This window comes from Typopeltis vanoorti, chromosome 12 (assembly GCF_054136105.1).
Source record: "Typopeltis vanoorti isolate ZY-2024b chromosome 12, IOZ_Tvanoo_1.0, whole genome shotgun sequence".
NCBI lineage: Eukaryota > Metazoa > Arthropoda > Arachnida > Uropygi > Thelyphonidae > Typopeltis > Typopeltis vanoorti.
In genome coordinates this window covers 46252773-46276748 of record NC_143560.1, presented here as the reverse complement: position 1 = coordinate 46276748, position 23976 = coordinate 46252773, and the positions used below count along the sequence as shown (strand labels likewise).

Below are 23976 nucleotides of genomic sequence, written 5' to 3'. Positions count from 1 at the left end.
GGCAGGTAAGTGGAACTATCTGTTCAATGTTGCAAAGCGTAAGGTTTTGAAATTTGGTAAGCAACGATGAGATGCAAAGTGGGACTTGGTGGGGAAAGTTTAAAGGAGATAGAGGAAATGAGAGATGGTGGTGAACAAGGACCCGAATTCAGGGGCCACACTGCACAAGTTATGAAGACATCACATCAGAATGGCAATGATGTGAAAGACCCTGACATGCAGAAATAAAGAGATTATGATGCCATTGTATATAGCTTTGATCAGTTCTCATATGGATTATTGTGCACATTTCTGGTCGCTGGGTTTTCATGGTGACAAGAATATGTTGGAAAGGGTCTAGAGAAGATTCAATGGTGGTCAGTGGTCTTTGGAATGTGGAGTACAAGAACAGACTGAGAGAATGTAAATTGCAAAGCCTCGTGAATAGCAGGAAGAGGGAGGGGGTATATAATTGAGACATATAAGTTAGTCATGGGTTGTTATCAGGTTGACATGGAAGATATTTTTCATAAAATGGAGGAGGGGATATTACAAGAGGCCATCGCTGGAAACTGTATAAAAAGGGTGTGAGCAGAGTAGTGAGGAGAGGGGATTCTCACCAACCACTCTCCATGCAAAGCACAGAGAGTTGTTGGTGGAATGCACTGCCTGAATGTGTTGTGAATGTAGGCACATTGAATCAGTTTAAGGCATGGTTTGATGAGCGTTGTGTGCAGTAGTGTATAGTACCTCCATGATCTCTGACTCCATGAGGTCAGATGTTAATAATAATAATAATTTACCATTATTATGAGCTTTGAGCTTTTCTCCAAATTTCCCCAACTCTGCTGTTTAGATCTCCAACTTTTCCATTATGACAGTTGCCTTCTTTAATGCCTCAGAAAATTATTCCATTTCTTCCTTGGTAGAACCTTCTGTGGGACCATAAGCACAAATAAGTCTCATTTTCCAATTTCCCATTCTGATATTTGTCCACATCATTCTACTTGATATTGTCTGCCATTCAAGATTATATTCATATTTAGTGTTGAATACTATAGCTACCTGCTTTTTTTCCCTGAATGTTATTGCCTGAATACAACATTTTGTATATGCTGCTTAGAAGGATCTCACCTGTTTTTGTCTTCTTTATTTCAGTCACGCCTATTATGTCAATCTGTTAATTATCCAATTCTTATGCTAATTCCATTTATTTTCCAATGATGCTTCTTACATTGATAGTACCAATCTTGAGCTCTGCTAATGTTCAGTTGGGATGCATTCTGGGATTTGTTCCAGTTGCTGACTTTGCATATTCACCCTGGTTCACTGAAGAAAACAACGGGAGCCTTGTTTAACTGAGCAACACCCCAACTATCATGAAATTCTGTCCTATTGTACCATCAATTTACATTGTGGTTTAAGCCAATAAAAATACAATTTGGTCGGTGAAATCCCAAATTGCCAGTCCATTGTCATTCGCTTTGGGTAGATACCTAACAGGGTGTACCATGAGAAGGTGAGGATTGGACATTAGGTCAGAGACCATGGTCAGTTCTCTGCATTCCTTAAAAGGCTACGTGAAGGTCTCCTCCCAATTATACAGCTTTGATCCTTAAGCACCCAGGGAGAACTTTAATGTATGATACAGATATAGCTCTGCTGAAATTTTTGTTGTTTTGTTGTATTAATTTTTTGTCAAATCAATTTTCTTTTTATCATATCCACTGTTTAAAAAGGTGGACCTAATCCATTGTAATTCTGAGTTCCTTTTCATTAGAGCATATTGTTACTACTCCCTTTTTGAATATTTATTATCTGTAGTTTCTGTGTTGGGTGGTGATGAGAGCCTAACTGTAGTATTAGGTATGCGATATATAAATGGGAGATAGCCTGATGGAAATGAATTATAAGCATATCCAAGAAAGGTAAGGAGTTTTGTTTTTATAATTCTATCATGAACTTATGCACTTGTGTTTGTTTAAATGGCTGAGGAATGCTTTCAAGGTTTGGTGGCTACAAGGCTAAATAATAAATATGCTACAGATTCAAGAGTGTTCTGCTCAAATGCTTCCATACAGAAGTTTGGAATTGGAGGAGAGACAGAGAGATGAGCCCATGGAGTCTCTTCTTTTAGAAGGAACAAGTTGTTTTGTAACATGAAATAACCAGAGAGAAACTGTGGGCAAAGAAGTTATTAATAGTGAAGTTCAGTGTAATAGCAAAATTTGCTATTACACCTAAACAGTTCCAAAACTAAAAACTATGAACGTAGAATAGGGCATATACAATCCATACAATCCTTCAAATAGCCAATGATTTTCATTTAGACATCCTCACCAAATCTAAACCACCTAAAACTAATAAACCACAGAATGAAATAGCTGCTTTATAAATGTTGTATATGAATAAAAATATTGTGATTACCAATGATGATAAGGGTAATGCTACAACTTATCAAGAGTATTACAAAAAAAAAAAAAAAAAAAAAAGCACAGGATGTCACACTGTTGGATTCTGATTAAGGAGAAATTTAAATTATTAATATTCCTTACAGAATCCAACTTAATCCACCATACCAAAGGCTATACTTGGAAAAAATTATCTGATATTAATCCCATGATTGTAAATTATTATTCATGTAATTGCCTTGAGTTTATTTATTAAATTTTATTAATTAATCTAAAATATGTGTTAGCAATGATAGGACCTTGTATTGAAATATTATTCTGTTTATTTTGATTATTCCTAATTTAATATTATGAGGAATTGTATACATAAGTTAAATATGCCTTATGTGAACTATAATATTTTGATTTTTATTTATCACTACTAGTATGTAAAGGTATAATGTTATGCAATATTTCTGTTTTTATTTTATGTTGTTTGTTACTATGGAGATGGGCTAGAAATAGCTAGCGCGTGCATAGATCGTGAGATATGGTATTCAACTGCAGAGAAGGAATTGACATAAGAGAGCGTGAGAAACAATTTTGGGTGGGAAAAAGAAGGGAGGTATATAAGCTGAGAGCAGAGAAAACCGAGGGTCTTCTCTTTTTCAGGACCGACCATTCTGGGACAAGAGAGCATAGAGGATAGCACAGACAGACGAGAAGAACACTGAGAGGCAGCAAAGTGAATGCAAAGGATTGCTGTGTCTAGAATTTTAGTGCTGTAATTGGACTATCTAAGGACTGGGAATGTAATAGGCAACTGAGAATAATCCTAGAAGTTAAAGAATTATTACGTGTTCCATTAGTTATATGCAACTTTAACAGAGAGCTGAATTGGTCGAATAGTGTTAAAGAAGGAATGAGCATTTTCCTTTATCCAAGTACGTCTATACACATGAAGTGCGACCATTAATAGTTCAGTTATCATTGAGAAGATTTATTCTAAATAGTGTTGCCATAGTGTGCTAAGTAAATATAGTTATAAAGTGTGCCCTTAGTGAAATTGATGAGTAAAGGATTTATCTGGTAAGAACTGTCCAATTTTATGTTACTTCAGTGCAGAGATATATATGTAATTCTTCCTGTCATTCCCCACATTAACTATAACATTTTTTTTTTTTTGCTGAAATCAGCCGGAGTATGAAGTATGCAAGTGTATACCCATGAAGCAGTTGTTGCCACCATTAATGTATTGAGACTTTACTAACTGTGTGATAATAGTAAAATTTGTTACTAAGAGATTTTGTGATATTGAACGCTATTAAAAGTTATTTTAATATCGTGAAAGCTATAAGTCTGATAGCAGAATGCCCATAGACTGAATCCGTAAGATGTTGTGACCAGTTAAAATAAGACATTTATATTATCTTGTTCTCAGAATTGAGTTTATATGTATAATATATAACCAAGAATTAAATGTTTTGTTCTGATGATTTTAAAATTGTTTGCCTGAATCTCTTTTACTGCGCCGTTCATGAAATTATCGGACCTAGTGGGAGCTTCAAAAATAAGAGATAATCTCAGTCTATGTAAGAAATAATATTGATATAAAATTAGTTGATGGTTGGTTTCACTACATTTCATTAGACTAATCTAGATATAGAGTGGCGCAGTCTAAAAATATAAATTTCTCTATATTTAAATTAGTAATCAACCAGCTACTTATTACTTGTTTAAGAACAGAGTTAAAACAAGATGGCGGATCAAAAACAAGGACGTACGATCCAACAAAATGGCACAGTCGACAGGATGTGATTTCACTAATATAAATTAAGCATTTGAATATTATTTTTGTGATAGCAGTAGAAGAATAATCCCTGAATCCTTAAAAGTAAAATAAGTGAATCAGTGAACAGGTTGTGAAGGCAAAAAAAAAAATTATTTTAAAATTCAGAATTCTAAAATTCAAGTTAGTAGTTGATAGATCAAAATGGCAGTTTCTTCTAGTTCGAAAATAAGAAGTGTATTTTCTCCACTCATGAGTCTAATGTGAAAAATTTTTCTTTAAAAAAAATTTTTCAGAGGAAGAGTAAGCCTTTGTTGGATTCTGAATGAAGAGAAATTCAAGTTATTGGTATCTCTTTCAGAATCCAATATGATCTTCCATAACATAAGCAAGACTTGTAAATATTGTTTATTGTTTGTCTCTTGCTTAAACTGTATTACTCATATAATTGCTCTGTATTTTATCAGTTATTAATTAATTATACAATTTTAGGATATGTCACAATAATGAAAGGATTCTGTAGTAAATGCCATTTATTTTATTACTTTATTCCTTCAATAATATTATAAGAAATTGGATGTATGTAACTTTATGAGCCTTATGTGAACTGTAATATATGTTTTTTTTTTGTTATTGTGAATGAAGGTGAAGGTAAATTTAAGTAACTATAATATTTTTTTTTATTAATTTTCATTACTGCATGTAAAGGTAAAATGTTATGTAATGCTTATACTTATGTTTCATTTTAATTGTTGTCATGGAGACAGAATTAAAACTAGATAGTGCGAGTGTGGTGGTGCGTAAGCTATGGTATTCAAAGGGAGATGGAATTGATATGAGTAGACTGTGAGAACAAATTTTGGCGGGAAAGAAAGTGAAGGTATATAAGCAAAAAGCGAGCGTATACAAAGGGGATCAGTAGACCAGAAGCAATCACGATAGTGCGGTAAAGAAAGAAGAGGGAGCACTCACGACAGTGCAGAGAGGCGGGAAGCAGGGAGCACTCATGGCAGCACGGAGTAAAGTAAGAGGCTGTAGTAATAGGAATTAGGTGCTGTAATTAGATTAAAAAGAGATGAGGAGATAGCTTATTAGCAACACTGAGTAAAGTAAGAGGCTGTAGTAATAGGAATTAAGTGCTGTAATTAGATTATGAAGGATCGGGATGTAAATTGGCAACTCAGAATATTGATAAGGAATTCTAAAGTTATGATGAATTCCAGAGCTTTTAAGGAAGATTAGTGAAAAGCTGATTTTATTGCAAAGTAGTAAATGAGGAACAAGTGAATTTTCTAGTGAAAGTGTGTCTACATTTGTGATGCGCAGAGATTAATGATTAAGTTATTTTAAAGAAGATTACTTTTGAAATGTGTAGCTCCAGTGTGATAGTTAACTAAAGTTTTAAGTATGCCTCAGTGAATACCATGAGCAAAGGATTTATCTGGTAAGAACTGTCTTATTTTATATTACTTCAGTGCAGAGATATATGTGTAATTCCTCCTCCCCACATTAACTATAACGTTTTTTGCTGAAATCAGCCAGAGTATGAAGTATGAAAGTGTATACTCATGAAGAAGCTGTTGCCACCATTAATGTATTGAGACTTTACTGACTGTGTGATAATAGTAAAATTTGTTAATAAGAGATTTTGTGATATTGAATTCTATTAAAAGTTATTTTAATATTGTGAAAGCTATAAATCTGGTAGCAGAATGCCCATAGTCTGAATTTGTAAGATGTTATGACCACTTAAGCTAAGACATTTATATTATCTTGTTCTCAGAATTGAGTTTATATGTATAATATATTACCCAGAATTAAATGTTTTGTTTTGATGATTTTAAAATTGTGTTTGTCTGAATCTCCTTTACTGCACCATTCATAAAATTATCGGACCTAGCAGGAGCTTCAAACATAAGAGATAATATTGATATAAAATTAGTTGTGGTTGGTTTCACTACATTTCATTAGACTAATCTAGATATAGAGTGGCACAGTCTAAAAATATAAATTTCTTTATATTTAAATTAGTAATCAACCAGCAACTTATTACTTGTTTAAGAACAGAGTTAAAACAAGATGGCGGATCAAAAACAAGGAAGTACGATCTAACAACACATCACAATTATTTTATATATACATATATATATATATATATATATTTCATGGGGTGCTTAAGGGTCAAACCTTTAAAGGAATGCAGAGAACCGACCAGAGCTTCTGACCTAACGTCCAATCCTCACCTTCTCATGGTGCACCCTGTTAGGTATCCACCTGGATACTGAATGAACGAGGATGGGCTGGCAATTGGGGATTTAGCCGACCAAATTGTATTCTTATTGGTTAAACCACAATATTAAATGATGGTAGAACGTGACAAAATTTCATGCCAGCTTGGGCATCGCCCAGTTAAACAAGGCCCATGTTGTTTTCGCCAGGGAACCAGGGCAAACAGCAAAAAGTCAGCTATTGGAACAAACCCTAAAACCTACCCCAACTCAATATCACCAGAGTTTAAGATCGGTACTATCAACATAAGAAGCCTGAATGGCAAAGAAATGGAGCAAGCTGAGGAATTGGATAAGTACCAGATCGATATAATAGGGGTGACTGAAACAAAAAAAGGCAAAAACTGGTGTGATCTTTCTGAGCAATAAATACAAAATGTTATATTCAGGAAATGACAATCAAGGAAAAGAAGGAGTAGCCATAGTATTCAACACTAAATACGAGGCTAATCTTCTTGAATGGCAGGCAATTTCAAGTAGAGTGATGTGGGCAAATGTCCACATATGGTCTCATTGTCCAGTTCCCCATCAGAATGGGGAACTGGACAATGAGACCATAGGCACATAAAATTCTGCTAAGGTAGAACTGGAGGAATGTTTTGAGGCTTTAAAGAAAGCAACTGACACAATGAAAAAGGAAAGGTTGGTCCTTGTTGGAGATCTAAATAGCAGAGTAGTAAATGTCTGTCAGACATACAAAAATATTTTGGGAAAATTTGGAGAAAAGAGCAAAGCTAATAATAATGGCAAATACTTGTTGGATTTCTGCTCAGAACATTAACTGGTTATTACTAACACCATGTTCCAACATAAAAATGTGCACAAATTCACATGGAGAGACGATGCAAGGAATAAGAAAAGTCTCATGGACTATGCTATTGTTGATAGTGATGTTTTCTCCTTGGTGCAGGACACTAGAGTGTACAAAGGATTTGAAATTGGAAGTGTTCACCATTTAGTCTTGAGCAGGATAAAACTGAATTTCATATTGAAAACAAGAACATGTAAGAAAGTTTTAAAGCAAATAAAAGTTGAGTAGCTCTCAGACATGAACTGTGGACTGAAATATACAAACATTATTCAAGAAACAATGAAAGTGTTTGAGAACAGGAATCAAACCTTGGAGATTCAGTGGCAAGCTCTGAAGAAAATATTGAATGATTTCAGCCAGAGAGCATGTGGTGAGGTTGTCTGCAAGGATAGAAAAATCAGAACTAATTGGTGGAAAAAGATAGTTAAACAAGCAGCAGTGAAAGAAAAGAAGAAAGCACATCAAAAGTTCCTGGCAAATAAGTCAACACAAGCTGGCTTATTTACCAGGAACTTTACACAGTGTTTAAGAAAGCTAAACACTATGTAAAACTAGCTAAACAAAAGTCATTAGAAGACTTTGGTAAGAACATAAAAAAATAAATATCAAGAAGGTGGTAAGATATTCTGGAGGTTGTTGAAGAAGCTCAGAAATGGAGGAAAGCCTAAGTGACAATCAGTGACAGCATAGTGGTAAAAAACACTGACTAGGCATGCAATCAGGAATACATATCCATACTTGAAGAAGAAAAAGCCATCAAAAGTCTGAAATGTGGAAAGAAAAAGCCTCAACCCTAAGAAACATGCCAAACCTCAACAAATTTGGATGCATGAGACTGCCCCAAATTTGGGAGACATACATCTTGAGAACTTCAGCCCAACAGCCAAGAATACCTAATATATCCTGCCAGGGGGGCACCATCAGGACTTCAGGAAAAATAGTAGTTTCCTCTCTTTGACCTCATTTACTGTTTTTAGTGCCTGTGTGCACGTCTTAATCTTATGTTCCCATGAAGATGGCAACGTGACATTGCCGAAATACAGGAAGTACAGCATATATTAAAGTTTATTTTAATTTATATTCCAGTATAAATCATGAATTCCTTAAGTTATTTAGTAATCATGTGCCACCAACGTATAAGCCTTTCTACAGAATATAAAAAGAGAAATAAAACTGAACGTGAGAATTACAGAGTTATATCTCTACTGAGTATTCCTGGTAAGATTTATGCAAGTATACTTGAGAAATGGTTGAGAATGATTGTGGAGAAGAACAAGCTGGATTCAGGCCAAATAGAGGCTATCAGGATCAGATTTTCACTTTACGACGAATAGTTAAGAAATCATGGGAATATAAAAAAGATCTGTATTTAAGTTTTGTAGATCTGGAAAAAAGCATATGACAAGGTGTCAAGAGAGAAGCTATTCAAAAAACCTACAGTTTTATGGTGTCAGTGGGGCATTATATCAAGCAATACTTAGTCTTTATATGAGTTGTAAATCAGCAATTAGAATTGAAGGAAGTACAGGAAGATGGTTTAATGTTAAATCTGATGTCAGACAAAGCTGTACATTATCCCCTCTGTTATTCTTTATCTATATGGATCACATTATGAAGGGAAGTGGTATTAAACCTGATATCAAAATTGGAGATGTTAATGTCAGCTCTTTGCTTTATGCGGATGATGTTATACTTCTAAATAAATCTGCTACAAGTCTGAAAGATTCCCTGACTAAATTGAATAACTGTTGTAATAGATATGGTATGAAGGTCGACAATAACAAGTTAAAGACAATGAAAATAGGCAGAATCATTGAAAATATCAACTGCATTGTGAATGGAGAACCCTATAGAACAATTAAAACATTTCAGCTACTTAGGCACAAATTTTAGTGAAGATGGTAAATTAAATATGGAAATAGACAACAGGATCAGCCAAGCTGGTATGGTGGGAAGTCAATTGAATAAATTCATATGGAATAAGAGAGAAATTAGTCGGAACACTAAATTAGCTGTATATAAGACAGTGTTCAAACCTGTTTTAACTTATAGATCTGAGAGCTGGGTTAGAAGTAAAACACTCGACCAAAGACTAAAGACTGCAGATATGAGAGTCCTGAGAAAGATTAGGGGCATGAACAGATGGTATCAATGGCAATATCATATTAAAAATAAGGATATTACAAAAGAACATGACATTGTCAGCATCCAGGAATGCGTTAACACAGCTAATCTCAGGTGGTATGGTCACTTAAAAGAATGGGTGAGGAAAGATTAGCAAAACAGGTGTTCTCTGCCAGGTTGACAGGAAAACGACCCAGAGGAAGACCAAGATATAGGTGGATTGATAAGGTAAAAAGTGCCTTACACGATAGAAATATAAGATCTGATGATGTTGGAGTCTTGACAAGTAACAGACTGATTTGGAGGAAAATTGTAGATAGGAAGTTAGTAATGATGTAAATTTTTTATGTAGTACTATCATATCCTGTACACCTTGAGGGTAAATGTCAGGAATTTGATGATGATATATTGATCCCATACACAAGAGGTCAAAGAGAGCTATAAGCACATCATTGCCACATGTGGGGTGCAGATGAGGACTGAAATAGAAGTTGATTTTTTTTTTGAAGAGTTGCAGGTAGCAGTTGCTTGGGAATACTTCATGAGGAAGACTACTTTCCTCATGAAGGACAGAGGTAGACAAAATAAAAGAGGAAGGAGTAAAGCAGGTTTGGTGTGTTTGCAGTTACACAGGTAAAGGGATGCTCTTATATTAACAGGTGCAATAGAAAGCAGCATAATGATAGTTGCCAATTCACTGGAGCAGTGACCATGGAAGTATCTGTAGAATAGACACAGTGTTTGGGTCAGATGAGTGGAAAAAATAGTCAGACCAAGGAAAGGAGGCTGTGTTAATCCATGTCCAGAAATGATCCCAGTTGGTTCCTTCATAACCAACTGGTCAAAAAGAGATCCCGAGTATTTGGAGAAGTTTATGAAGCAGGTTATCAGGAATTCGAGCAGGTAGATGTACGATTTGTATTAGGTCATTATTTATAGCAAAGACTTCTGCTTCTCATCCAGCTTGGTCAGTTGAAATTGTGTATGTTGAGGTTGCCAAGGAAGATGACCTCACTATTTGGATAGTTGGATTGCAGATGGTTGAGGTCTATGGAAAGGAATGCGAAAAGATCCAATCGACCAACCAATGCAACCAGCAAAGGTTGGTCGATTAGTAGAGCCTCTGCTACTACTTGCTCACACAAAAAGATAAGCAAGTTTGAACGTGGTTAGTAGTTGGAAGGGGATAAATCATTTGATGCTGTTGGCACACTCTCCCTCAATGAGTCTTTGGACTCCCTGGAGGTGTCACATAATAATAAAGCTAGTAATACTGGAAACTTGATCATGTATTGTTTTCATAATATTCTCTAATATACTCCTTCTGAGGGGTATATTAGAGAATATTATGAAATATATAAATTATCAGGAACATGATGATGACGAATTTCAATGCTTTTACCTAATCTTGCAAACAAAAATGATCCAAATGAGACAAAACTGTACTACATGAACATATTCCAGTGTCCATCTTAAATACAAATTCTATTAAACTCCATCCAGCCAAGTTCAAGTTATTATTATATATAAAAGTTTAAAATGTTTTGGCATCTTTTGCTTTTACAGAGAGCACAACTGAAACAAAAATATGATTATTATTATTATTATTATTACAGTAGCCTCCATGGAGTCAACAGACTCAATGGGAGGCCCACTCAACCAACAACATGTCACCATAATGAACTTTGAAATCATTAACACTCTCTGCATTCACAATGCATTCCACTTTCCACTCACCAACAACTCTCTATGTTAAAAATCTAGTTCTCACATCCTGCTTCACTACATCCTTATAACTTTCAGGGATGGCATCTCATTCTTCCCATCTTAACATCCACTCTTTTTACAATTTCCTTCTGTATTAATCTGATTGAATTCCTTAACTATTTGAAGGTCTCTATCATATCTCTTTTCGTCATATACACCAAACACTGTAATCCATATTCTCTCAACAACTCTGCATAATCAACACTTCAGAGCCCCAATATCACTTTGATCATTCATCTTGGGACACTCTCTAGTGTTTCCACATCACAATGAAAACTAGGCAAACAAACTTGATCACGAGTCCATGTGTGGTTGGACCAATGCCTTTTATACAGGCACCAGCCAACAGCTCCTTACCCGTACATTGACATTTTTATCATAGCAGCAATACGATGTGGTCTTCACAACACTTACAATGTGCCCTCAGAATCCCACTGTCTACCATCACTCCAATATCCTGAATCTCATCCACTTCCTGAAGTACAGCTCCAACAATACAGTGCCAGCCTGGTTAGCATATCTGCTCTTCAGCCAAAAGGCTGCGGGTTCAAATCTCGCATTGGGCATGGATGTTTGTGATTGTCTGTGAAAAATACTAGTAGTGGTGGTGGTGGTGGGCAGTAGATGGTGTTGGTGGAGACAGAGAACTGTAGAGTAGGTGACCTCCCTCAATGAGTCTTTGGACTCCCTGGAGGTGTCAGTAATAATAATAATACAGTATGTATAGCCTTATATCTCTGCACCGCAAAGTGTAACACCTTGCATTTATTAATATTAAAACTACAACTCCACTTATCTCTCCAAGCTAAATGTATATTCAAATCTTCCTGTAGGGAATTAACATCAGCAATACTTCTGATAATTCTACCTAACTTTGCATCACCAGTAAACAACTGATGATCCCCAGTCAATCCATATGCAATATAATTAATAAATAAGTTAAACAGTAAGGACCCAGAATGGAATCCTCAAGCATGCCGCTGGTCACCTTCCATTTTTGAGACACTGCTCCATCATACATACCTGCCAATCACCAATTCATCTAACCAATATACTATCTATTCCAATCTTCTGCATATACACCAATCTGCCATGTGGAAATCTATCAAATGCCCTTGCAAAGTCCAAGAAAATTACTATATATGAATCTCCTTTATCCAATGCATTCATCACATTATCAAAAAAATGCAAGCAGATTGCTAAAACAAATTCTGCCCTTCATGCTGACCATCATGGAAAATTTTATGTCCATCTATCCAATCCTGTATTCTATTCCTAACTAGTTTCTCTAACACCATAACTGCAGATACAGACTGGTATATAATTGGAAACTTCTGTCCCAGAACCATGCTTGTGGAGAGGTATTATTTTGCTTTCTTTCCACTTCTTCAGTTTCTTCTTTCCACTTCCCTATTGCAAATATACAAGTCAAGGGCACGGCTAACTCTTTGGAACATTTTTTAAAAATATATGGTGCTATGTCATTCATTCTCCGAGTCTTGTTAACATCTATCCCAGCAAACACTCAATATACTTCTAATTCTTTCACTTCCAGTTCTCCTAATATTTGCCTCCCTTCTATATGTTGCACAGCATCATTCACACCAGTATGATATACACTGATGATGTTCATTAAATAACTTTACTATCTATGCAATTTTCTATGCTTACTCTGCTACTATAACTATCCACCAGTGTCAACCTGTCATAATTATTTTTCTTCTTGCCACACAGCATTTGACCTGAATGGCCAATGTCCTCATATATTCTACTTTTTCTTTTTTAACCATGCTTGTCACTTTTCTGATCTGAAGTTTATATGATTCACACATCTGTTCACTACAAACTGTCTTGTACCTCCTCCATAACAATTTTTATTGCCATGATTGCATGATTTCACTGTTCATCCATCTCACTCTTACTCTATTTGCTTAACTCTTGCAGATAGGGTGCAGATAGCAGTATACATAATGCACAGCAGCTTTGTCATTAGTATATCCCATAGCAAAATAATGTTCCCCTTTTAGTTAATATTCAAAAAAATTATCCATACACAATCCAAAAAAACTTGCATACAGACAGACAAATAAAAATCCAATAGGTGCTTACACATTTTGTAAAACACATCTAATGAGCAGATACCACTTGTGAATGTGAATACTATTTGGCGTATAAGACACAACCCCTTTTTTTTGTACACATTTTTTGGAAAGAAAACTTTATCACTGAATATTCTAATGAATTTACAGTATTTCAAATATAAAGTATTAAGTAGGTCTACTTTCAACAAATACCTAATCTAACTAGGAAAGAGTACCCACCTGTTAATATTCTTTGTCAAAACCCAGAAATTCGACACTTGAAACCTCTTCTAAATCAGAATCTGAGTCCTCATACAACAAATTGTCCTCTGTACCATCCAGTGCATTACTAATGCCACACTGCTTAAATGATTTAACCAGTGTCTCAGTTTTCACAGCATCCCATGAAACTTTGACCCACTCACAAACTTGCAAAATGCTAGGCCTCTTCCTTCTTCCTGATGGCGTAACCTCAAAATCTGAAGACTGCATCCAGCAGTCTTCTGGATGCAGTGTTCCACTTCTCCTTCAAAAATCCCTTAAATGGTTTATTAATACAGACATCTAAAGGTTGAAGCTGACTAGTTAGACCTCCTGGAATTACAGCTAACTGAGTTTTCAATACCTTGCGTTTATTTTTAGCATCTTCTGTTCTGTGAGAACGAAACTGATCCCATACTAGCAGGGCAGGGTTCTTCAACAGTCTGCCAGAGCGCCTAGATCAAATGTTATCTATCCATAACTGGAATACTAGAATGTATTCCAGCATAACTAACGTAACTGGAATGCTCTTACACACTGCAAGGGAGCAAGAAAGAAATTGCGTAACTCGGAACAGAGAACATTTCCAGAAATGAAAGTAATAAAAAACTGAGTATTGGTCTTTGAAAATAGGTCTGTTTTTCAGACCTATTTTCAAAAAAAAAGTACATCTTATATGCTGGCAAATACGGTATTTGTAATTGTGCTAATATTTTGGCTAGGTTTCCATAATCATACAGTAGCTAAAAATTTAAACTAATTAAGAGTAAATTAACCACCAATATGGATGAAATATCACCATTCAAGTAATTACTGGCTTACCTGTAAATATGTCAAGGTTAATAGAGGGTTAAATATGTTATGTGTTTGAAAAATGCTGTGCGAATGTTTGGAAGCCTTTGATATCATCTTATCATGGAAGTGAAGATATTTTATTCTGCCAACATTGAAACTTGCCAGAGAATATGCACTTCACAACACACTCATTTTGTACAGTAAACAGCACCTCTAACTTACATGTCACTATTACTAATCTAAATGCCAGATTAAAGGATTTTGCCCTTTCAAGACATCTATGGTCCACACTTAACTGGATCAGAACAGAACATAGGAAATGCAAACAGATGTTCCGCAAATAGAAACACACTAACTCTTCATACTGTGACTGAGGATTCAGTCCAGACCATTAGTGACTACACTTTGTTCTCTTATCCTGGAACTTCTTATATGACTTTTTTTTTTAATATATATATATATATATATATATATATATATTAAACTGAAAGCTTTATTGTGGATGAACAATTTAACTGTTAAACTATGATGCTTTTTCTGTTTTATGTAATAGTTCCATTTGCTTATTCTGTTATCACTTTCTATATGTATATCTTTTACCAAATAAAGAATATTCTTATATATGCTGAAAAAGTTCTGACATGTAAATTTTATAATTAAATATAACAATATCTGATGATTATGTCCTCCCAAGAATTTAAGTATCAAATTCTTCCACGTGGAATACTGTTATTTTAAAGCTGCCAGCTTACTATTCCTCTGCTGTACAAAATGAGTTTGTGAAATGTGTATTCTCTGGCCATTTTGAATGTTGGCAAAATAAAATACCCTGCCACTTCCATATAACACTGAATAACTCACCTTTAGTTGAAAAACCCTTGTAAAGGTTCTATTTGCATCATGATGGGACTAGAACTTAGGTCTTCCCAAACAAAAATACTCATGGTAGTTATATTATACAAACTGGAGAAATACCTCAGAAGTTTCTGATAATAGTTGGTATTCCAATCTCATAATGTATGACTATTTGTACATACTTGTTAAGACAAGCAACAACTTGGTGAATTTATTGAGCTTGTTGTTAACTGATTTTTTTTTCTTCAATACATTTAACAAAACTTTTGGATACAAAAAATTAATTCTGATAGAGGATGTATATAAAAAAAGAAAAGTAAAAACTACAACAATGCTTTAATAGATTATATACCCCATAACTTATAACCCTCATATTAAATGAAATAGCAAAAAAAAAAAATTAATACCTACTTTCAATAATCCCTGAGCATACAGGCCAGAATAATATGGCACTGGTTTAATTTCTGAAACAAAACAGGAACACAATTTTTCTTCATCATCCAGAAAGGCAGAAAGAAAACCAATCATCTGTGCAACAAGAACAAACGATGTAATCCCTGAGCAAATATGTGTGGCCTAACACTATAAGCTAGTCTAATGATTATTATTCACAGTATTATTCATATTAGGCAAAATGAGGAAAATAAAAAATGATCATAATTAATACAACTCTTGAACAGTCTGAAATGAACTCTTGTCATCCACCATCTGGGGAAAATACCAAATATGTTTATATATTTGAAAAGTGAAATACATTGCCAAAATGTTGTGGATGCTATGAGCATAAAAGATGAGTCTAACTCTATGGAGGTTGCTATAATAATCATAATATTCATCTTCCAACTCTCTTTAAAAAAAAAAACACTCATTGCTGTAAATGTATGTGTGGAGGGCTTTTAGTAAATGGCATAAAGAGAGGTATATTAAATTTGATTGCCTAAAGGCACAAGTAGTCATCACCCACTAATGAAACTGTTCTTGCAAGTTTTTGAACATTGGCCCAGTGATTTCATTAGATGCCACAAACATTTCAGATGCAAAATAATTGAAATTAAAAAAGGCAATGTTTAGAGAATTTTGCATTACAAAGAGTGCCACTTCTAAACTATAAAACCTCTTTTTTGTTCTCATGATATTTTTAAATTAATTTTATATATTTTTTGTGTACTTTTATTTATTTATTTTTACATAGTCCAAAAACACTGCTCTAGAAAATAAACATGGAACTTTGTCAAGCCACTTCAGGCCTCCAATAAGCAGAGCAGTGATCTATCACTGAACAATGAAATTCATCTCCTACTTAAACAATCACAAATATCTACAACCAGGGTGGGATTCAAACCCTGCAGCATGCTGGTTATATAGCAAATATGCTAATAGTTTGGCCAACCAAGATGACAGGTGCATAGTTATCAACCTATCTTCTGTTAATCTGAAAGAATGGTACCTTTAGTCACATCAACTTTATAAAAGCACACTATACCTGGTGCTGATTTTATGATTCAAACACAACAAGATATCCACAACCTGTCATTCTAGAAGGTGGCCCATAAGTCACGAAGGGGTTTAAAATGCGAATAACTTTTTTGGATTATTAATTTTTCATTTTATTTTTTTCAGTATACTAAGGGAACATTTTGGAAATTAATCATGGAAAAGTTCACAACTCAACAAAGAACCAAAATCATGCAATTTTATTTTGAAAATTAATTTGAAAAAAGAATATCAAATTAATTGGCCATTAATTTGATATTATTAATTGGCTATCAAGTTCTACAGATCTGATGACTCCGAATTCTTCCTATGATGTTACCTGAAGGAGGAGGTGTATATAAACAAGTCGCAGACAATTTGACAGCTGAAGGAGAACATTCATGCAAAAATTGGGGCACTTCAGCCAGAAACAATAACAGCTGTTATAGAATATGCTGTAGAAAGGGCTCATCTTTGTGAAGCCGAAAATGGAAGGCATTTATGTGATGTGATTTTTCATAACTAATAAAAAAAATTTCCAGGTTCTGTACTTCATTATAACAGGAAAAAAGAAAATAATTAATAAATAAAAAAAGTATGAAATGTTTAAATTCCTTTGTGACTTATGAGCCACCCTTTATGTTGCTAATAACATTAGGCTTAACCTAATACTAACAATAATTAAAAAAAAAAAAGCACCTGGTTGGCCAAGTAGATAATGGAGCTACTCTTCAACCAACAGATTACAGGCTCAAATCCCATGGTGACACAGATTCTTGTAAAAAATTCATTAGCCAGCAGATGACATGACTTTCCAGCTGAAGCCACAGTGCTCTCCCAACTGGATAAAACAGAGACTATAATGCTTAGAATATTTGCTCCTACTTATTCCGATAATTCTAATAATGTAGATGCTAGTCACTCCATATTAATTGCTTTAGTATCCCATAATGCAAAGTACACATCCAAGTAGCTTAGTTGTGATGATACAACAGACATGACAAACACACACCCAAAAGGATGTGTGCTTGCATTATGGGATACTAAGACAATTAATTAATGTGAAGTCATCAGCATCTATATACACACATCCAAAAGGGTGTGTGTGCTTTGCATTATGAAGTCATTAGTCTCTATATACAAGTAGCCTAGTTGTGAAAGTTACTTCATGCACAATCTTTGTTTGCTTGTACTTTGATAGATTAAATAAGAATATAATTTCTTGGCATCTTTAATTTAATTCTAATAACATTATTTAGTTATACAAATTACCACAGTTTTTTTTTTTTTTTTAATCCTTGTAGTTTCTGGTATCAGCATTCCATTATACATTTCATTTATAATTTTCATTAATAAATGTATCATTTTCTTTCATCCACATCTGTTATATCTTAATTTCTCCTCTGTTGTTATATCTCACAGTCCAAAGACTTGACATTTTTAGCCATTTTAAATGTGTATGTATCTTAATCCTTCTTTATCCTTATGAATAATTATCCTTCCTGATTTGATTTTCCCATAAAATCTAATTTTTTTTAGTGCAAATCTTCATATCTTCTCCATTATTCTAAATCAATCTTATTTTTTATTCCTTCCCTGGATTAAAAAAACAAAAAACTTTTAAGTTTATATTTCATCATTCATTTTGTGTCTCTAACTCCATTTTATTATTTATTTTTATTATTTTAAGTTTTGATGTAAGGAAGAGATCCTGGAAAGGGTCTTATTCTTCACACCTTTTCCTGGATCTCTTCCTTGCACCAGAGCTTTCCATTTTCTATTTGTCACTTCTCATTTCCTAAGTCACCTCTCCCAGAGTTTTGTTTATTGCTTCACACATCATTATTAGATAGTGAGATTTGACTACAGTATTTTTCCTGTGTTTAAATGCATTTCTCTCCAATCTATTTCTATATAATCATTGAATCATCTTGTGTAGTAGTAGCAGCTGTAGTCAGTACATGGTATTTTATGATTTCCATATTTATCCTTCATATGGTATTCATTTAAATCAGAGAAACACACACAGCATGCATCTTTAATAAAAATTAGTAATCTGAACCACATTTCATTCCTCAGTAGCACTTTAACATCTGACAATATTATGTTACTTTTTTCTTTAATGATGTTTAGTGATTCCATAGTCAATAAGAGATCTTAAGCTGCCTGTTGCTCTATGATATATAAACTTGTCAATCTTCTATGCTCACAAAGGGGTATTTTTAAATCAGAGATATTTCTGTAACATTCTGTCTCTCTTTATTTTCATTTTTTCTTGCCTTCATCAGGAATACCTCTATAAACAGAGCCAAGTATTTACCTCTAGGAGGTAACTTCACTGTTGACCACTGCTGGTTCTCAAGGCATAATTCTTAGTCCTTAACCTTCGTTAATACTTCTTTCACTTTATCTATAAAATTGTTCTTTATTTCTTTCTTAACATATTCATTAGAACTGCACATGACAACTACAACATCGATTTTTTTATGGCAACTACAACTCCAGCAATGAAGTTAAACATCGGCCATCATGTGGGGTGAAGAAAGATAAGTAAATTTCATATTTAAATGTGTGCCAATATTGTCTAAATTGTAGATTAAGTATTACTGTGAGATATTTGAGTGTAGAATGTCGTGTTTGGATAAATTTTTTTGGCAATATCATCATAAATTCATTGTTTTTGTTAGCACACTCATAACAAATGGCAGTGAAAGGCAAATCAATGCACAGGTCTGTGCGAAAGACAAATAAAGTACACGCTGTGGATTTCTCAAAAATGGTGCAGTGCTGTGAATGTAGTATGTATGTGGGAAGATGTTGCAGATATTTATGTAGAGAGGCTGAATGCAGAAAGAACGAATGTGGGTATGTAGGAAATGTGATATTCTGATGGACCATGAGGTTTGCTTAAAATGAGTTTAAATAGTTTAAATACAAGAAAGGAACATGGCATCATAACTAGCATGGCAGTTGAAGATTGTGTGAATTCAAAGTGTGTGTGGAAATGATAGCGAGAAAAAAAGGTCAATTAACAATAAAGCGGTGATAATGACAGAGAAAAACAGAGTGCAATTAGCAGTAAGAGGGGTTAATGGCAAACAAGTGTATGTGACAGGCAATAAAATAGCAAGAGTGAATAATAGTGAAAAAAGGAAGTAAGATTTGAAACCTGAAATGAAGAGAACTGGAGATATGTATGGAAAAGAGTGAAGAAGATGAAAAATGATGTTGGTATGAAAAGGTAGCGAAAGACTTATGAGTGGTGCTGTATGGTGATTCGATTATTAGAAATGTGGTAAATGAGAAGATTCATGAAGTTTGTTTTTCAGGAGATAAAATGAATAGTTTTACTCCTCGTATCTAGTGTGCTAGAGGCACTATATATGAGGAGTAAATGAACAAAGGAGTTGGAAGTGATAGTAGGGACTTGACTGGAAACAAGAAGAAGAATGTAAGATTGATATCGGTTAAGAAAAATAAAAGGTAATAGTCCGATAGGATAGGTATTTGTATTCCTCAGGTTATGACAGTGATGAAATGAGATGGAGAGGCAAGAATTAAGAATATTAGCAGAAATGTGTGAAGAGAAAGGAGTGCAATTCGTTAATATTTGAAATGTTTTTGAAGGAAGAACTGAACTGTACAAAGGGATACCCAAAAATAACTGAAATCTGAACTTGGCACACGCACATTTTCTAATTACGGATGATGCCACTAGGCATAGTGAATGTGCAATTTTCCATACTAGCCTGGCAAGTGGCATCATCCTGTATGGACTGGTTTATTGTTCTGGCTGCTTTTTTGTTAGTGCTTACAAGCAAGTTTAGTGATTTTATGATGACTGACCATAAGGAACAGAGAATGTGCATGAAAGTTTTTTTTTGGGGGGGGGGGGTTAAAACTGCAGATGAAACTATTGTTATGTTTCAGCAAGTCTTTAAGGATGATGCTTTAGGAATGTAAGTCTATGAGTGATTTTCCCATTCAAAAATGGGGACATGTCAGTTGAAGACCAACCAAGATCTGACCGACCTTCGACAAGCAGAAACGATGAAACATCAAAAAGGTTTGCCAGGCAATCAATAAAGATCATCCAAACATCATTGAGCAAGTTTTTGAAGAGACAAATTTGTCATGGAATTCATGCCAGTGAATTTTGACAAAAGATTTGCAAATGAAATGTATGTCTACTAAATTTGTGCCTTGTTTGCTAACAGAAGATAAAAAAATAAATAAATAAATAAAAAATCTCTCTCTCGATCAATCTCCATGTGACTTTATTTTGTTCTCACAGATAAAGAAAACCATGAAAGAGAAGTGATTTGATGATGTGGACGAAGTGAAAGAAAAGTCACTGGAGACCATAAACAGTATTGCAGTTCCAGAATTGTTTCCAGCAGCTGGAAAAATGTTGGGGCAAGTGCACTGACTCATGGAGAGTATACTTTGAAGGAGACTAGAATATGGTATTATAAACTTTACTAAAAAATTTTTTTTAAATTAATTCCATCAATTTTTGAGTATCTCCTCATGTAAGAATGATGGACTGCATTTGAATGTTTTTTGGTGTGAATCATTTGGAGAGATACTGCTGGAAGGAAGAGTAATAAGTGCAGAGAATAAATCTGAGCAAGTAAGAAGCAATGTGAAAGAGCAGGAGAGTAAAGGAGGAGAGATTGAAGTGGTGCTTATGAATGAAGTATGAACATGAGTGCAGAGAACAGAGAACAAGTGTGCAAAACAAACAGGGAGACTCAGGATGAACACAGCATAAGAAAGGTTGATGCTCCAAGTGAATGTGAATGCATGTGTAGACAAAAAAAAGGGAGGGAATGACCTTTTTTTGTCTACACATGCATTCTACACATTTGTCTACACATTTGGGAAATGGGAAAACAGTTGGATTTGAAGAACTTTTCTCCTTATTCATCCTAGATGAATAAGGAGAAAAAGAAATGACTTGAGGAAAGTATGGAGAAGTCACATCTAATAAGTGTGGATAAAGTGGGAGGACAATAACAAGTATCAGTGAAACTTGTTATAGATCCAGGAATGAGGTGTTATGTGTGAATATGAATGCTAGAAGTATCAGAAGCAAGGAAAATGAAACAGTTGCAGTGATTGAGTTTGTTCACCCAAAAATTGTTAGAATAAGTGAGACATGGTTGGATGAGTATGACATCCTGACAGAAATAGAGATGAAAGGGTATGATGTATTTCGTGAAGATAGAAAGGATAAAAAGGGAGGTGGAGTGCTATTGATGACAGAAAAAGATTTTATGTCCACACAAGGTAGAGATGTAAGGGAGAAATAGTGGTAGTGGCTTTGAGACAGTAGGTGTGAGATAAAAGTAAACAGAATGAAATACTTCATTGGATGTTGCTATAGACCTGTAACATGGAGGATAATGACCAGGAAATGTATAAGCAAATTAGCCAACACAAAGGGTGATCATTATAGGTGATTTTAATTATGGCAATATAGATTGGGATGATGAGATAGCAACTGGAAGTAAAGAAAATGAGTTTCTTGAGTTTTTGAGGGACAACTACCTCAGGCAGTATTTAACAGAAGGCACACAAGGATTGAAGGGTCATGAATTTGACCATCTCATCAGAGGATGTTATAAATGAGGTGTCAAATCTCCATCCAGTTGATAATATTAATAATAATGGAGTGATAATAATCCATCAAGGTCACCAAACCACCATCAACCACCAAACATGGTGGTTGCCAACCACCATGGTTGATCTGGATGGAGACCAACTGGATGGAGATCAACCACTAGGTAGTTGCCAACCATGTGAGGACTTCCACGAGGAAAGAGAGAATGTGGACAAGACTGGTGATTATGAGAAGCTCAGGAGACAGCTTCTTGCAGCTGTAGCATGGAATGAGGAGTTGAGTGAAAAGGAGATCAATGCAGCTTGGGTGATATTCAAGAACTATCTAATAGAAGCAATTTCTAAATGTATTTCCAAAGGTCAGAAGGTTAAATAAGGTAGGTAAAATGGATGGATGAAGAGATTACGTATGCAATACAGAGAAAAAAAAGGCATTAGGAGACAACATAAGAGGAGTGGTGATAATAATCAATTCCACGAGGAATTGATTATTGTCACTATTATTATGGCAATATATATTGCCATACAGGCAAGGATGGTGACTCAATTGGTAAGGGTAGAAAAAGTGAAGTATGAGCAGCAGTTAGCTAATGAAGCCAAAAAAATTCTAGGGAGTTCGTTCATATGTAGCCAGCTACAAAAAAGAATGATTATGGTTTTTTTAACCTGTATGTTAATAATATTGAGAAAGATTTGAATGGGGATATATATACAGTTGTTTGAAGATGATGCAAAGTTAAGACAAACTATGAGGAGTAGAGCTGATGTTTGTGGCTTTAGAAGAATAGATTAAGTGAATTGGTATAGGAGTGGGGATGCTAGTTCACTGTTGCAAAATGTAAGGTTTTAAAATTTGGAAAACAAAGATGGGATGTAAAATTTACTCTTGGTGGGGATATAATGTTGGAGGTTGAGGAAATAAGAGATCTTGGGGTGATGGTGGATAAAGATTTAAAATTTAGAGATCATATTGTCAAAATTGTGAGGAAAACACAACAAATTCTGACATTGATGCAAAGGACACTGACACATAAGTAAGGAAGATCTGGTTCCATTGTATTGATTAGGCCACATATGGACTACTGTGCACAGATTTGGTCACCTAGTTTTCAAAAGGATGAAGAGATGTTGGAGAAGGTCCAGAGGCAATTGACCAAAATAGTTTCTGATCTTTGGAATATTGAATATGAAGAAAGGTTGAGATGATGCAATTTGAAGAGTCTAGTGGATAGGAGGAAGAAGGGTAATATGAGAGACATACAAGTTGGTAAGGGTTGTTATAGTATTAACACTGAACAGGATTTTCATAAAATGGTGGGGGATTAAGGGAGAACAAAGGATTATCCATAGAAACTGTACAATGTGTGTGTAAATGGTGGTATGGCACTCTCAAGCACTGCATTCCACTTATTCATAACTCTCAATGTAAATAACATTGAGAGTTGTGAATAAATGGAATGCAGTGCTTGAGAGTGTGGTGTCTGCAGAGAATCTGAATGTGTTTATGACACAGAATGATGGAACTGTGTGTGTATGACAAAAGTGACCTCGTAGATAAGTCTCTGACTCCACAGGGTCTTAGAATAATAATAATATTTTCACAGCCATTTTCATTATTCTCTTATCTATTTCTTCCCAAATTTGATATTCTACTTGTGTTTCTTCTATATTACTACTGACATTCTTACACTTGCTATTTCACTTTGCTCCTTTCTTGCCACTTCGCCAAAGCATATGG

At 34.7% G+C, this 23976-nt stretch overlaps 1 protein-coding gene across 1 annotated transcript in view; it reads right to left on the bottom strand.

Moving 5' to 3' along the window:
- Positions 1–23976, bottom strand: part of LOC150100751 (uncharacterized) — a 161138-nt gene that overhangs the window by 71112 nt on the left and 66050 nt on the right. Inside the window, exon 5 of the mRNA XM_090401264.1 lies at positions 15552–15668. Within this exon, the coding sequence (XP_090257390.1) occupies positions 15552–15668 (117 nt within the window). The remainder of the gene's footprint in view (positions 1–15551; positions 15669–23976) is intronic.